At 41.1% G+C, this 14371-nt stretch overlaps 1 protein-coding gene across 2 annotated transcripts in view; it reads left to right on the top strand.

Annotated features, from left to right (window-relative positions):
• The first annotated feature begins 4918 nt into the window (after window positions 1–4918).
• The window catches only part of RDH11 (retinol dehydrogenase 11), a 15378-nt gene continuing 5925 nt past the window's right edge, over window positions 4919–14371 (top strand). The window contains exons 1-6 of one of the 2 annotated variants that reach the window (XM_039875305.1): window positions 4919–5075; window positions 6455–6573; window positions 6917–7072; window positions 8172–8276; window positions 8853–9062; window positions 11312–11501. In XM_039875305.1, the coding sequence (XP_039731239.1) occupies window positions 5014–5075; window positions 6455–6573; window positions 6917–7072; window positions 8172–8276; window positions 8853–9062; window positions 11312–11501 (842 nt within the window). In that variant the 5' untranslated portion in view covers window positions 4919–5013. Of the gene's footprint in view, window positions 5076–5212; window positions 5399–6454; window positions 6574–6916; window positions 7073–8171; window positions 8277–8852; window positions 9063–11311; window positions 11502–14371 lie in introns of those variants that run through there. The other variant, XM_039875306.1, reaches the window with a different exon arrangement.

Here is a 14371-nt window from a genome sequence, read left to right as displayed (position 1 = left end):
TGTAGCCCAGAATCCTATTTAAATCTGAGAGCTGTCAGAGCACAGCCTGCTGGGAGATGTAGTCCTAGAGAAGGACAACCGAGGAAGGAGTAGAACTTCACGCTAACAAGCAAAGAAAATGAGGGGAAATGGAGCAACTGCTCCCTAGCTCTCCCACTCTCAATTATTTCTCTATCTATAGAATGTGTTCTCCCAAACCACCCCCACCTCTATTCCTGCAAGATAGGATATTTTTAACTTTAGCAACAGACTCCATGATACTTGAAATACAAATGTGATTAAAATAGGAAGACAAGGAAGAAACCCCCAGAAGAGTGGTGAGAGAAGTCAGGACAGTGGTTTCCCTTGGTGGGAAAGGGGTAAAGATTAAGGGGATGCGTATTTGGAACTCCTGGGATGGGGGTGGGAGGGCAGGCAGGGAGCTGATAATGTCCTGTTCTTTGACGTGGGTGCTGGTTACGCTACTAACTTTGTGAAAATTTATTGAGTCATACACTTGATTTGTGCACTTTTCTGTTTTATGTTATACTTCGCCATGCCAAAGAAAAGATATAGTGTTTCAGTGCATGTGTTGTAGAATGGACTTCCCGGTTCAAATCCCAACTGAACTACTTACAAGCTCTGTGGCCCTGATCAAGTTACTAAACCTCTCTGTTAACTCAGTTTCCTCCCTTGTATAATTGGCATGACAAAATATATATGTATATATACCTGTTTTAAGTATTAAACAGGTAATTAATTGGTAGAAAATTTGGGACAGAGACTACTAGTCAACACTGTACAAGAATGGGCTGCTATAATTAGCTGTATTGATTCCTGTCTCCCTTGCTATCCCACTTTTACTCAAGATTTTAGTGTAGAAAAGAGAGAGGTAATGAATGTGAGTGACGTTTCAGTTGAATGTTATTAACGAAGAGTAGAAACACAAGAAAAAACACTTGCAGAAACTTTCAGAAGTGGAAAAGTAGGATTCACAGCCCTTGCTCACTCAGGATTCCTCTCTTGGACAGGATGACGGGCAAGGAGTCAGGACAGGACCCCAAAGAGTCATGTCCTAGTTCTGCTCCTTCCTATGAAGTTGGAGGACATGAGTGATGAAAAATACCTGTGGCAGGCAGGTACTCACTCCCTCACTCACTGATTCATCTGTCTATTTAACATATAATCACTGAGCACTTTTTGGTGCCAGGCATTGTACCAAGTACTCCAAAGACATAGCTGCTGCCCTTTTGGGAATTCCATGAACATGATAAACAGAATAAGGAGCAATCAGATAATTTCCAAGGGGAATCTCTCTTGACTCGTACGTTGCCTCTCCCATCTCTTCCCAATTCTCCCACTCTGGTTCCAGTTCCCTGAAACAATGTCAGCTGCAGAGACCACAAAATCCCAGAAGCCCCTGATATCTTGTTACTGGAGCTCCCCAATGCCTGCCTTCTAGAAATTGATGTCCACTGGGCCAACATAGTCCTACCAATTGGATAGAGTTTCTTCCTCCCAACACTTGGTGACACTCATAGATTATATGTAAAAATAAGATCTGTTGGTGTTTTATGCTTAGAGTCCTCCCTATCCCCATGTAATCAGGGTTGCGGTTAACCAGAGGGACAGACAGTGCTATACCATTAAAGGGAGAGTACATCCAATAACCTCAAATAAGGGTATTTTTGTACTAATGTCTTCTGGGCTCCCCATTTCTCCTGAATCAAATCCGAGATCCTCTGCATTTGTGGAAATGATACTCACTTATCTTGAGTTTGTCTGTGAGGCAGAGGACCCTAAGGAATAGTATGTAGTGCTCTGGAGAAACAGAGAAGATATTAGAAAGCTCATAAGGCATCTAGAATTACGGAAATACACAAATAGTTTGCTTAAAAAAATTTCTTTTTAAATATTATAACCCAAAGACTACCATCAGGTGATTGATTAGTCCTACCAAATGTTAAAAAATTATATTACAAAGCTATAACAATTTAAATAGCGTGATACAGAAAGGTGAATTATCAGACGAAACAATAGAACAGAATGGAAAACCAAGAAATAGACCCAAATACATATGGAAATTAGATACAATAAAAAAAATTTCAAATCAGTGTTGAGGGAGATTAATTATTTAATAAAGTATTATAATACCTTGGTATCCGGTTGGGAAAAAGTAAATTTGATCCTTACCTTACTCTTTACACCAAAATTTCAAATAGATCAAAGATACAAATATAAAAAATAAAAATCATTAAAGTATTAAAAAGACCCACTGGACAGATTTTAAAATAATTTTAGAGTGGTAAGGCCCTTCTAATAATATAGGAAACCCAGAAATTAAAAAAAGAAAGGATAAAATAAAATCATCATACCAAAAACCACCATACACAGGCAAAACAAAAGAGAAACTGGGGTGGTGGTGGGAAATATTCATCACATATATTGAGACAAGAGTCTAATCCATTTAGTATATACCTGGACTAACTCACTTAACCTCACTGTTGCCTCAGTTTCCTTGTCTTTAAAATAGGGAAAATTATAGCGCCTACCTCATAGAGATGTTATGGGAATAAAGGGAGCTAATGTTGTGACCGAAATAACCAGGCCCAACTCGAGTGCTCTAGTCCAAGAGACAGTTTATTAGCCGGCGGCTGTCCTTGCAAAGGAGCAGCCCCGAGACGCAGGGGCACAAAGGTTTTAAGCCCTCGATCCCATCCCCCACATCCTTAATCTTTACACAAAAGACTATATCTCCTCCATTCATTAACTGATAACTAAGAGGTGGGTAAGCAAGCAGGGGTACAGAAGCAGAATGCGTCATTGTTAAAATATTTTGTACCTATAGGCAGTGATCCGGCCAGTAAATCCCTTTAGTTAATAAATTTTTAGCAGATAACTAACTAGAAGTGAGACATGGCGGTTAGCACGTACCATGTCTTATCCTTAACCTATTGTTTCTAAAGGTGAGGTCACTACACTAATATATATAAAGCGCTTAAACAGGGCCTGGTACATAATAAACACTATATAAGCCTTGGTTGTTATTGTCATTTCTGACACTCCCCCTTGCCCCATACCCCAACTCGACCAATGTTTCCCATTGTTCTAGTGCCGTCTGCTCTGACTCTGAACCCTCAAGTGAGCTCTTCCCTCTGCTCAGAGCATTTTTTGCCTTTAGAGTGGCTTGCCCATTAACTCCTGACCTTCCCTCAGGCCTCAGCTCAAATGTTAATTCCTTAAAGAGAGCTTTCCTGACCTCCAGACCAGGAGAAGCCTCCTGCCATAAGCTTCCAAATATTTCTCTTTTTCCCTTCATAACCCTCATCACAATTTATTCACAGTGATTACTTGTTTAAGGTCTTCCCCGACAGGCCATAAGCTCTGAGAGGAGAGAGGTCATTTCTGCCTAGCTCCCTGCTGGACTTCAGCACGGTGCCTAGTACACTGTAGGAGTACCATAAGTATTTGTCAAATGAGTGAGTGAATGAATAAGGAACCTTTTAATATATCTTTTAATAAAGGTATAAAACCTGTATAAAATAATTGGTACACAATAATGAGCATGTGACAAAATTAGATAACTTAATGTTACATAAGTAGAAACTTGTGTTGCGCTGGCTAGAAAATTACTGCTTGGCTATCGCCCATGGAAACATAGGCTATTGCCCATGAGAACATAGGCTATCACCCATGGGAATGTAACATTCTAACAATAAGCTTTCTGCTTCTGTATCCCCGCTTGAACAACCAACCTGTGGGTTGACAGGTAGTGAATAGGAGAAAAATAGACCTTTGTGTTTAAGACAGAATGAGAAATGGGATTTAGGGCTTAAAAACGCTGTACCTCTACATTTCAGGGCTGCTTAATTTGGAGTCTGCGTACCCCTGGCAGACCCAGCTGGCTGAATAAAGAGTATGTTTCCTATAACTCACAGATTTCTGGTGGTCCGTGTGTCTTTCGGGAGCTGGCAGCTACAACAGTGTGAAGGAAACCTTCTCCTCTCCAATCGATATAAAATATGAGTTCAAATTGATCTTGAACATGTGTCTTTCAATCAAATGGTAATGAATTACTCAGAAGAAAGTACCAGAAAATATTACTGTGTGCAGTCAGGAATTACACACAGATATCGGCTAGTTAAATATTTGTCTCTCACCTTCACTCCTTGGGAACCAGATATAAGCCTCAGATGGCAGAACTGAAAGGAATGACTGACCAGGGAATCTGCTTATTCCCAGAGAATTTTCACGGCCTTAATTCAAGATGGGATTAAATACTTTCATGAGTTGGCAAAACCAATTGTGCTGCTAATCTGAGAAATTCATTACTACCTTGGTAGTTAATATAACTAACCCAAGTTATCAAGAAAACTATAGTCTATGATCAATTAATAGTCAAACACCAGGAAAATTATGATAGTTACCATTTTAATTCAAAATAGACACAATAAAGTGATTCTCCTGGGAATGGCTTCAGTGACCTATGCTTCCGCTCCACTGGATGAAGGATTCCCTAAGGAGGAAGGATTCTCACCTGCCACTGCCTTACCAACTGTCAAACGCCAACCGCCCCTCTCTTGTGTAATGGGCCTTAAAACACTTCCCAGATGTCAATATTTGCTCTCCAGGAGAAACAATGTGGTAGCTGCCTAACCGTGATTGAGGAAAACTGAACCGGGGTCCGGAATTGGGCACCGGGAGACAGAGGTCTGGAGAAATTTCTGGAGAATCGCTGGTGACCAGAGGGCTGTGGGAGAGCTGGTTGCATGATCCCAAAGGCCCTAGACCCTATAGGTTGGGGATCTGTCGTGTACCCGGTGCTCAGTTCAACTTCTCTCGGCGTCTGAGAACAGTACGTTCTCGGCTTGTGGGCACGCACCAAGCTTTGGACTACATTTCCCAGACGAACTTGCTTCCCGGCGGTGCTGTCGTACTTTACTAGGGCGTGTCTGGGAAGGGAAGCCGCAGGCGGTGAGCACCTCTGGGGCATCTTCCTCCGGTGCTGCAGCATCGCAGCTGCCGCCCCGCAAGATGATCGGGGTCCTGCTCCTCTTCCTCCTCTTTCTCCTGTACATTGCTGCACCCCAAATCAGGTCTGTGCAAATGTAATGTCTTTTCTTGAGAAGTCTTCCGGTAAGGGGGCGGGGCGGGGCTATTAATCCTCACTGAAGATCTGTTCTTCAAGAGAAGGAAAGTGAAAACTCCACTGGGGCCTCTAGTAGGTTGAGGCCGGGTTCGGTCTGTCGGAGGAGACCGGGCTGCCTTGGATGCGGGGAAGGCGACACCAGGAGACCCCAGGCGATGGGGAGGGGTTGCAGACTGGAGCACCCTGCTTGGTTTCCCTGGCCCCCTTTTTCGTCTAAGCAACCCTTGCTCTGGCTCCAGTGAGCCCCGAATATAAGGCTACCTTAAACATGTAAGTTTACAGCTTTGGGGATTTCAGAACCTAAAGTGAGGTATGGACCTGAAGACTGTTTTTTCCTTAGCTTCCACGCCTTCAACTAGCCTTAGCTAGCTTCTTGCTTCCAACCTTGAAAGTACAATAGAGCGATTCAACTTTTTGCTTTCTGAAACTGAACCCTGCTGGGAATCGTGACATATGCAGCCCCATTGCTTGCTCTCTGGGTACTGTTAGATTCTCTCTTTCTCTGGGTGATGTTGTAAAGGAGGGAAATAAAAGGGTTTTATTATGAGCCTAATCCTGCCTTCCGAGCAGGAGCAGGATTATTGAGATCGGAGACTTGCCCTGAGATCTCAAGGTGGGGCAGAGAGGATGGGAGTAGTGGTCTCTTAATCAGGCCATGGCTGGTTGAGTCCCTCCAGAGAATCAGCAGCCAGCTGCGAAACAGGCAGCCTGCTGATTGGTTCTGAGTAAATCACCAGTAGTGACGGTGGACCAGTGACTGAAGAGACACACACCCTCCTGAGGGGCGGAGTGTGGTGTCCTCTGTGTGTGTGTGTGTGTGTGTGTGTGTGTATGTGTGTGTGTGTAGTTTTTGCTGTTTGTTTTGTCCCAGGTTGACAAGCTTTCATAATTTAATTTTTTTGGGTATTGGATTAGCTTTTTATTAAGGTCACAAAGTGCCAGTTATAGACAGATTGACATAAATGGACCAGTTCTTCTTCTAGGCGGAGTCTTGTGACCCTAAGTTCATGGAAGAGCTCAAATCAAAGCCAGATGCTTGGTTAATAGAATATTCATCCAGTTCTTGTACTGCAGGGAGTAACTCTAAGCAATTATTATTGCCCTTATAATAGACTCACTTTTGTTCTTGAGCTAGAATGGAAAACTTTTTGTTTTCTTTTCTCCAACCTTCCTTAAACCTATAAAAGGACAGCAGTAGAAGGAACCAAAGCAAACCTTATCTTTGGGATTTGAAGACACGGGGGCGGGGAGGGGGGCAGGTAGTAATAGGAACCTCTGGCTGAGACAAGGAAAATGAAGAACTGATGAGCTCTCCTCTGTGTGCAGGCAAATGCTGTCCAGCGGGGTGTGTACATCAACCACCCAGCTTCCTGGGAAGGTAGCTGTGGTCACAGGTGCCAATTCAGGCATCGGGAAGGAGACGGCTAAAGAACTGGCTCAGAGAGGCAAGTTTATCTGCTTCTAATTCCCTCCTGCTACTGCCATTTTATCTCTCACAGTAATGGTCATTCTGATTATTTCCTCCCAATCTTGGAATTCAAGAACATTCCAAGTGCCCCAGCGATTTGCTGGTGTGAAGCTAGTACAACACTCTACATATAAATGGACACTTAATGACTACTATTGCTTTATTTTTCTTTCCTGATTTGCTCATCAGATACCTCTATTGGGAAGTAGGAGTAAAATAAACAAAATAGTAGAAAATAACATTCAGCATCAGTATGAAGTCTATAATGCCCACTCAAAAAAAAAGAGCTGACAGTTTGTTTCTCATATGTTGGTTGACAGGAGCCCGCGTTTATATAGCTTGCCGGGATGTACAAAAGGGGGAATTGGTGGCCAAGGAGATCCAGACCATGACAGGGAACCAAGAGGTGTTGGTGCGGAAACTGGATTTGGCTGATACTAAATCTATTCGAACTTTTGCTAAGGACTTCTTAGCAGGTAAGTATAGAACCTGAGACTGTGTTGTGGGTCTTGTGATCAACATGGCAGACTTGGCTAAAAGGAAACTATTCCTCTCCCTCTCTCTATATAGAAATACTAGATAAAATATAACCAAAAACTTTTGATTCATAGCTGAACTCATTAGTAACAAAGGGAAATCTTCAAGAAGAAGAAATAAAAAGTAAATTCAAAAAGATCACGGCTATGCATAAGAAGTAAAGCCAAAAATCTCACAGGAGTATCAGAACTCAATATGGATTTTAGAGTATGGGTATGAGGCCTCAGGCTCTCAAGGGCCTTCCCAGCTCTCAAGGACCTGAGGCCTCAAACCCATACTCTAAACGTTCCACATAAGGTTGGGATTCACAAAAGGCCATTTGGTCCATGGTACAGGAATTTTAAAAAGGCCAGGCCACCAGCTGAGGGACGTGACAAAGAAACTTATTATCTCTTTAGGACATGAATGGATAAAGAGTCATCTGTAAGAAATTAAAACCCCAGCTGGCATTATTTATGGGGAGGAATTCATTCACACCACCAAATAGTACAAGAATCTTGAGCTGAGAAATTAACATAAAACCCCATGGTATCACATGAAAAGCAAATCCAAGAGCACTCTGTAGGCATGTTCTCTCATAACCCGTGGACCTTGGCCTCCCAAGAAAAACACTGAAATTGGCTTATAGTCAGAAATTACTAGCTACATGAGAAAATGAACCACGAGAGAAAGTTTGCCGATGCAACAAAGATATAAAACCAGTATTTCTTTTGAGACCTGAATCCAGGTGGTAAGGGTACATACAGAACATCCTTTTTTTCTTGCTTCGGAATATTCCCATTCATCTTGGGAAGTCTATGTTGAGAGAGGCGGACGGAACATTTCCCAAAAGCAGTAAGTAAGATTAGAAAGGCCATTTTGTATTGTAAGATGGAATTTTCCTCCATGTGTGTTTGTGTGTGTGTGTTGTGTGGTTTAAAGTAAAAGAATGCAGGATCCAACTGCATCCTCATTTTCAAAGCCTGGTAGTTAGGCAGATTTCTAAGATGTAACAGCTATGAGTGGCCACTCGCATACTCCATCTCCTCTTCCCTGCAGAGGAAAAGCACCTCCACATTTTGATCAACAATGCAGGAGTGATGATGTGTCCCTATTCCAAGACAGCAGACGGCTTTGAGATGCACATTGGAGTCAACCACTTGGGTAAGGAATCTAGTCTCATCACAAAGCTAGAGGGAATCTAAAGTTCTTGGAAAACTTAGGGGTCAGATTGAATTGCCTTTATGGTGTGATTGGATCTCTGGGCCATAAGAGACCATAAGTACATAATAAATAACATGGTCCTGCCTGAAAGCTCAGGGATAAAGTTGAGGCCCACTCAAGGTTCTGCCCACTTTTTAATCTGTGGTTCATATTCAGTTTACTTTGGGGCATTTTGAACAGCCTAACTGTACTGGCGATTGTGTCGCTTTCTTTGTAGTGGTCCTTGTAACCAGCATTAGGTAGAGCCCACCTGCTCTTAAAGAGTGATGTTAATCAAAGTCGAGACTTCATATTCATATTCAGATAATCCAGACCTACCTCATAGAAGGATGTCTCATGTCTTTGACTGTTCCTGTTTCCCTAAACCCTCACTGAACTTGTTCTGTAGTTGATAATTAATGAGACAAAAAGCCTTATTACTGAGTTCTCTGCTTCCCATAGGTGATACCTGCTCACCACTACTCTCTTCAGTCCTACATTGGCCCTGAACTCTGTTAATTCTAGTTTTTCTTATAGGTCACTTTCTCCTGACCCATCTGCTGCTAGGGAAGCTAAAGGAATCAGCCCCATCAAGGATAGTGAATGTGTCTTCCTTAGCACATCACCTGGGAAGGATTCATTTCCATGACCTTCAAGGCCAGAAATTCTACAGTGCAGGTCTGGCCTACTGTCATAGCAAGTTAGCCAACATTCTCTTCACCAGGGAACTGGCCCGGAGGCTAAAAGGTAGGCTTGGAAGAAATCAGTGTGGAGACATGAGTCAGGGGAAAGTAGTTAAAAGCCATAGGAATGGAAACTGTTTTCTGGAGCTTATTTCCTGGACAAGGACCTGCTTCCCTGACTGTAACTGGGTATAGTTTTAGTAAGCAGCCCACAATTGAATATTGGAGATAGTTGACAGGGGACAGGGAAATTCTGACTTTTAGTCTGAAGGCTTGGCTTTACCACTTATTAGCTGTGTGACCTGCAGCAAATTACTTAACTTTTCAAGACCTATTTCCTCATATGTAAATTTCCTCAAATGGGACTACTTCACAGGTTATTGTCATAATTAATTTAGGCTTCATGAGTAAGTCAAGGTTTTTTACTCCTAGTGAGACTGAGTAGAAGGGAGGAGCCTGAACCTGGCACGAGATAGGACCATTAGGATAAAACGAGTGCTGGGACTATGTGTGTGAGGGGGTGGGGAGAGGGGTCCTCTCTAACAGCAGAGGGTTAAGTAAGAGGGAGATGCATGCTTGAGGAGGGGAATCTCCAGTCACAAATAGACTTCTTTAGCATCATCCTCTCTGGATTTCCAGTAAAGACAAAGGAAACCCAGGGTGGACAATTGGAGTTGCTTAGGAGTTAAGGCAGGCAGAATCAGGCTCAAGGAATCAGACACAGGAGCCCCATTGTTGGAATAGGATCATCAAACCGTGTAGGCAGCTGTGAGATTGGCAGGAAGGAAGCTGGTGGTCTGCTCAGTTCATATGCCCAATTTATACCCAGGGCATGACATCATTTATCAGCTCAGGATCAAGGATCAGGATGGTAAAAACTATCCAAAAATTTGGTCAGGAAGGTAGGGTGGCCTGGAGGTAGAGAGATGGGCCTAGCTGTGAAGATCAGAATAAAGCAGAGGATACATGAGTGAGGAAGCCTGATGGAGTGAGGATTAGGTGGGAAATTGCTATGAAAGAAATGAAAGAAACCTGGGCATGATGGAAAAGTCATTCATACAGCCATTCAATAGACATGTATTCATAGTGCCCATGCTATTCAATGCACTGGATTAGGGGCTTGGGGATGGAGTGGTGGAAAAGACAGGTACAGTCCTTTCCTTGATTTGGTTTACAACCAGTGGGGAAAAGAGATAACGTCAGGTATTTATACAACTGTGTTACATGTAAGATCAGCCTAGTAATACATAAATCATTTTCATTGTAAAAAGTTCAAATAGTATGGAAGTATGTAGAGTTTAAAGATCCCCTCTCCCCCTCCTACTTTTCCCCTTTCAAGAAACAACTCGATGGGCATCTTTCCAATCATCTCCTTATGCATTTACATATGTGTATTTCATACATAAGGAACTGAAATTCCAATACAGTATCTTGGAGATATTTCCATGCAGTACATAGAGATTTACCCCATTCCATCTGTTGCTTGTACTGTGTTTCATAGTATAATGTGCCTTAGTTTATTTATCCTTAACATCTAGCTTATTTCCTTTTTGTTGTTTCATTATAATTGCGGTAAATGCTATAAAGGGGAAGTATAAGGACCTATTAACATATTTGGGGGGAATTTTAATATATTTGAGAGATCAGGGAAGACTTCTCTGAGGAAGTAAGTTACAAGCTGAGCCCCTTGCAGGACTATTAGAAATTAAATTAGTTATAGTGTGGGTGGGGTGAGGTGGCTGAGGAATGTTCCAGGTAGAGGGCAGAGAATACATGACGGTCTGGGCTTAATTTGAGAAACTGAGAGAAGGCCATCATGGTTAGAATATAGAATATAGAATATGGATCATCTAGAGTAGACTTTGAATTGAAAATAATACAAGTTCACAGTCCTTTATCTGTAATTTGCGAAATCCACAGAGTCCTGAAAACTCAGTTTTTTCATAAGCTTGACATCAAAACTCATTGGGCAGCAAAACCACATCTGTACTAGGGAGAATAGGTGATAGGCAGTATATGTATATGTATCATATTACCTTTGTAAAATCAGAAAAAAAAAATTGGAAACATTTCTGGCCCCAAGGTTTCCAGTGAAGAATAGGAGACCTGAATAGCGCATGCATAAGTGTCATTTAAATGAAGAAACTGAGTCACAACATCAGATTGTGCCCAAAGTCACACAAGTAGTGAGTGGTAGAGTTGGGTTTTGAAACTGGGCAGTGTTTATTCATGTCCCCTGTTCTTTTCAGTCACTGAGCAACATCAAGTCATGTCTTCCTCTCTCTATATGGCACCCCACCCCCACCCCATTAGGCTCTGGCGTTACAGCATATTCTCTACACCCTGGCACAGTCAACTCTGAATTGGTTCGGCACTCATCTTTCATGAGATGCTTATGGCGGCTTTTCTTCTTCTTCATCAAGACTCCTCAGCAGGGAGCCCAGACCAGCCTGTACTGTGCCTTAACAGAAGGTCTTGAAAATCTAAGTGGGAATCATTTCAGGTATGAATGTATCTGTTTTTGAAGATGGAATTTTAAAAGGACATTGTTTATCAAAGCTTTTGTCTTTTGACTCCAGAGTTTTTACTTTTTATTGGAGGAATTTGACTCATTAACATTTTTTTCACAGTAACTAGTAGGTTTGATTTTATTCATGCCATCTTTTATACTGATGACTGCTTTCTCCTTGTTTCTTTTCTTCCTACATTTTGTTTTGTCAGTCCAGTTGTTTTGTTCCCTTTTGTACTTCTAGTTTGTTTGTTTGTTTGTTTGTTTTTACACTAAAAAGAATTTGAATCTGTATTTCTCTATTGCTTTCAGGGCTAAAATAGTATTAATGGACTCCCTCTTGAATAAGGGAAGACTTTTAAAATTTTATTGTAGAAAATTTTGAATATACGCAGTAGACAGAATAACATGTTGAATCGACATATACTCATAATCCAGCCTTAACAAGCATTAACCCATGGACAATCCTGCCCCATCCTCATTTACTAACGCTTCCCATATTTTCACATCCTATAATATTTTGAAGAAAATCCTAGATATCACATAATATCAAAATCTTAATGTGTTTTTACCTCTACCCTTAAGATTTTATGGTGATCGTCTGAAATTTTAGAGAAAGGGCTATAAATAAAGATTGGAATGAAAGATAAACAGTCATATCATGAGGGGCCTATAATGTCAGACTTAGAGAGGAGCCAGAGAAGTTGTTTGAGTAGAGGGAGATATAATATGCATTGCGCTTTAGAAAAACATCCCTAGCGACTTTGTTTAATGAATAAGTACCCCATGTGACAGATGAAGAGTTCCTGATTTAGGATAATGACAATTGGAATGAAAAGAATGGTCAAGTGAGAGAGGCCTTGAAGAGGCAGAATTTTAACCACTTGATGATCAATTGATTTGGTGATTTGAGTTCAATCTTGAGTTATTAGGAGATCGATAGTGACATTAACTGAGTCAGCAAACATGGAAAAATAATACGTCTAACTTAGGGTTCTTTAATCCCAAAGCAGTGGAAATAGACTCTGGCTGACATAAGCAAGAAGGGAATTTATTAAGATATGGGGGTACTCTTAGATCCCAAAGGGTAAACTGAAGAGCCAGGCATAGAACAATTAGGAGTGGCTAGTCAGCCAGACAGGGCGCTCTGACTGTTCTAAGCCTGGCTCTTCAGTCTTCTCTTTGGATCTACATAAACGCCAGCTATCTTCAGTCTGTTTCATTGCTCGCCATCCACTCTCTAGGGAAGTAGCATTGGATCTCCTCTGAACACTACCTGCCATCCCTTCACCCCCATTGCCTTGGCTAGGGGAGAACAGGCAGGCATGTGATTAATGGGCTCTTCAAATCATATCCAAGGGGAAGAGGTGATTCCACAGAAAGAAATCAGGTTGCTATTGCCAAAAGAAAGAGAGGATGTTCAACCAAAGAGTAACAATTGCCCACTGTGTAATAAACATGCCTCCCTACATGTTGGATGTGTTTTCCATAAGACATGTGAGTAGAAATGTGTAGCAAATAAGTTTGAAATATGGGTCTGAAGTGCAAGAACATAGATTATGTAGCTTTGCACACTGGAATGATTTTCCAAGAGTGACCAGATTCTTCTTCCCTGGTGATTTTAAGAAAAAAATAAACCTTTATCTTGGTTGTGACTGAGCGCTTTAAAGAAAGTCAGCCTCAGATCTATGATTATTGAATTGACTTTTGAAGAGTCTTTTCATTGCCGTAGATTTTTAATTTTAAGCTCTTCGAAGATCAAACAGCAGCCATTTGGCTACTATCAAGAAATGAACATAATAGTGTCTCAAATGAAACTTTAGGACCTTTGCACTGGTTGTTCTTTCTGCCTGAAACCACTAATCTACTTTTTGTCTCTGTGGATTTGCCTATACTGGACATTTTATATAAGTGGAATCATGTAATATATGAATCTTTGGTGTGGTTACCATTGCGAATATGAAAAGGATAGTTATATATATACAGTCATCCATTTTCTTCTGTGTGTGCCTTATTTCCATTCTGCTCTGCGAATTTGGATTGTTAAATTCTCCCCTTTTAAGTCATTGTTAATCTCAATTTGTCTCTATGTATGCTGAACATTCATTACTATCTTGCTATAACAATTCTTTTCTTATTATTTAAGCTTATAATGCCCTGTTCTTAGTAAGGGTTGCATTCTTCTGCTTCTATTTACCTGATAGTCACTTTGCTCCTAATTATGTGGATTTTTTTGTGTGTGTGTCATTTTGTTTTAGGTGAGCTGACCCCTTTCAGTATTTCCTGTCTTGCAGGCCTTGTAGTGGAGAATTCCCTCAATTTTTGTATGTCTGTAAAGGTCTTAATTTCTCCTTCATATCTAAAGGAGAGCTTAGCTGGATACATTATTCTTGGCTGGTAGTTCCTTTCACTTAATAGTTTTAATATTTGATTCTATTCCTTTCTGGCTTGTTAGGTTTGCGCTGATAAGTCCGCACATAATCTAATGGGTTTTCCTTTATAAATTAGCATTTTCTTCTTCCTGGCTGCCCTGAGAATTCTGTCTTTGTCGTTGATTTTTGATACTTTTAATACAATGTGTCTTGGTGAAGGCCTTTTTGGGTGAGGTAATTGGGTGCTCTGTTGATTTATTGAATTCCAAGCTCCAGCTTATTCCTTAGATTTGGGAAATTCTTGTCAACTATTTGTCCAAAAATGCTTTCTAGTCCCTGCTCCTTTTCCTTGCCTTCGATAATGCCCATTATTCTTATGTTTCCTCTCCAGATGGTATCAGCTAGTTCTCGTATTTCTCTTTCATTATTTTTCATTCTTTGGTTTCTCTCTTCTTCTTTCTGATTTATTTCTAGATTTCTGTCTTTGATATC

This window comes from Pteropus medius, unplaced genomic scaffold, assembly GCF_902729225.1.
Source record: "Pteropus medius unplaced genomic scaffold, Ma_sr-lr_union100, whole genome shotgun sequence".
NCBI lineage: Eukaryota > Metazoa > Chordata > Mammalia > Chiroptera > Pteropodidae > Pteropus > Pteropus medius.
This window is presented reverse-complemented; position numbering and strand designations above follow the sequence as displayed.